The 1,429-nt window shown below is 56.8% G+C and overlaps 1 protein-coding gene across 3 annotated transcripts in view; it reads left to right on the forward strand.

The window, feature by feature from the left end:
* Positions 1-1,203: 1,203 nt before the first annotated feature.
* CD40 (CD40 molecule) overlaps positions 1,204-1,429 on the forward strand; it is a 12,724-nt gene continuing 12,498 nt past the window's right edge. For all 3 annotated transcript variants that reach the window (XM_019636899.1, XM_019636898.1, XM_019636900.1), the window contains exon 1: positions 1,204-1,324. In XM_019636899.1, the coding sequence (XP_019492444.1) occupies positions 1,274-1,324 (51 nt within the window). In that variant the 5' untranslated portion in view covers positions 1,204-1,273. The remainder of the gene's footprint in view (positions 1,325-1,429) is intronic.

Below are 1,429 nucleotides of genomic sequence, written 5' to 3' on the forward strand. Positions count from 1 at the left end.
AGAGAGAGAGAGAGAGAGAGAGAGAGAGAGAGAGAGAGAGAGTTAGTTGCCTGGCACATAGTAGGGACTCAACCAACATTTACTGAGTGAGTGAAGCTGTTGGGACAGCCCAGGTGAAAGATGATGAGTCTCTGAATTAAGGTAGTGGCAGAGGTGATGGAAAAGGGGGGATGGGTTCCAGAGGTGGACTCCGCAGGGCTCTTCGCAGCAGAAGCGAAGAGGATACGGTTAGCAGCCTTTCTTTCTCCCATCCTCCTTGATCTGCACAGCCTGGCCTTATGGCACAGCCCAGAAATTCAGAACTTGGAGGGTCATCACCCCAACCACTGTCTAGTTCAAGTTCCTAAGTTTCACTGGGGAAAAATTGTGCTCAAGGGAACTCTGCTCATTAAAGGCAGAGCCTAGTCCGGAACCCAGGTGTGTCTTGGGTACTGCTGTGCGGAGAGTGGTGACACTAGTTCACGAATGGCGTGGAGGGCAGGAACTGGGGAAACGTAGGCACAAGGGTGTGTGTGTTTCTGCAGAACAAGAGGCTGTGAGTCTCCTAAGATTCTCAAGGGATCCTAAGATCCCACAAAGGCTGTCTACTCTAAGTGCCTGGAGACAGATGGGAACTGGGATGTAACAGGATCCGGCGGGGGAGGGGGCGGAGCATGGATGCACGGATGAATGGGGAGGTTGGGACGCTGCGTCCACTCAGGGAATTTCCTTTGAAAGAGAGCGAAACTCTAAGTCGGGAAACTCTTTTCCTTGAAACGCCTCCCCAGCACCCCTCCCCACAGCCCAGCTGTGGCCTTCCCGTTTTCAGGGATGGGGGAACTTCCTCAGGCCTCTCCATCAGCGGTGGGGACGCTTTCGGTTCTGCCGGGATTCCCGGAGGCGGTGGGGGAGTGCCGTGGGGGTCCCTGTGGCGTGTACCCCCACTCGTGGGGGGATGGATCTCTGTTACCTTCGTTCGCCACCCTGGAAGCGGGCTGGCTCCCTCCCCGTTTTAACTTGGCCTTTGTAGTCCCAGAGGCTAAGGAGGAAGAGCTCTCCCTGGGACCCCCGCCCCCACTCCCCAGCGGGTCCCTAAACCCCTGGAGAATTAGACTCCTGGGAATGTCCTGGGGAAATCCCTGAGCGGTGTCATCCGGAACTCCGCCCTCCCCAGCGAGGCTGGCCGCGATTGGTCCCCGAAGACCATGCCCCTTTCCCGGGCGGGGCTCATGCAGGAGGTTACTAGAAGCCCAGTCCTGCGTGCTCCGTCCCGCCACCGCGTTCTCACCTAGCCATGGTTCGACTGCTTCTGCTGTGTCTCCTCTGGGGCTGCTTGTTGACCGCCGTGAGTTGAGTTTCTGCTCCAACCCGACGCGGGAGTTTAGGATTTGAGAGGGGAATGGGAAGAAGCAATACTTCAGGGAAGGGACTTGCCTAGCTGATTTTTTTT

This window comes from Hipposideros armiger, unplaced genomic scaffold, assembly GCF_001890085.2.
Source record: "Hipposideros armiger isolate ML-2016 unplaced genomic scaffold, ASM189008v1 scaffold_31, whole genome shotgun sequence".
In the NCBI taxonomy this organism is placed as follows: Eukaryota; Metazoa; Chordata; class Mammalia; order Chiroptera; family Hipposideridae; genus Hipposideros; species Hipposideros armiger.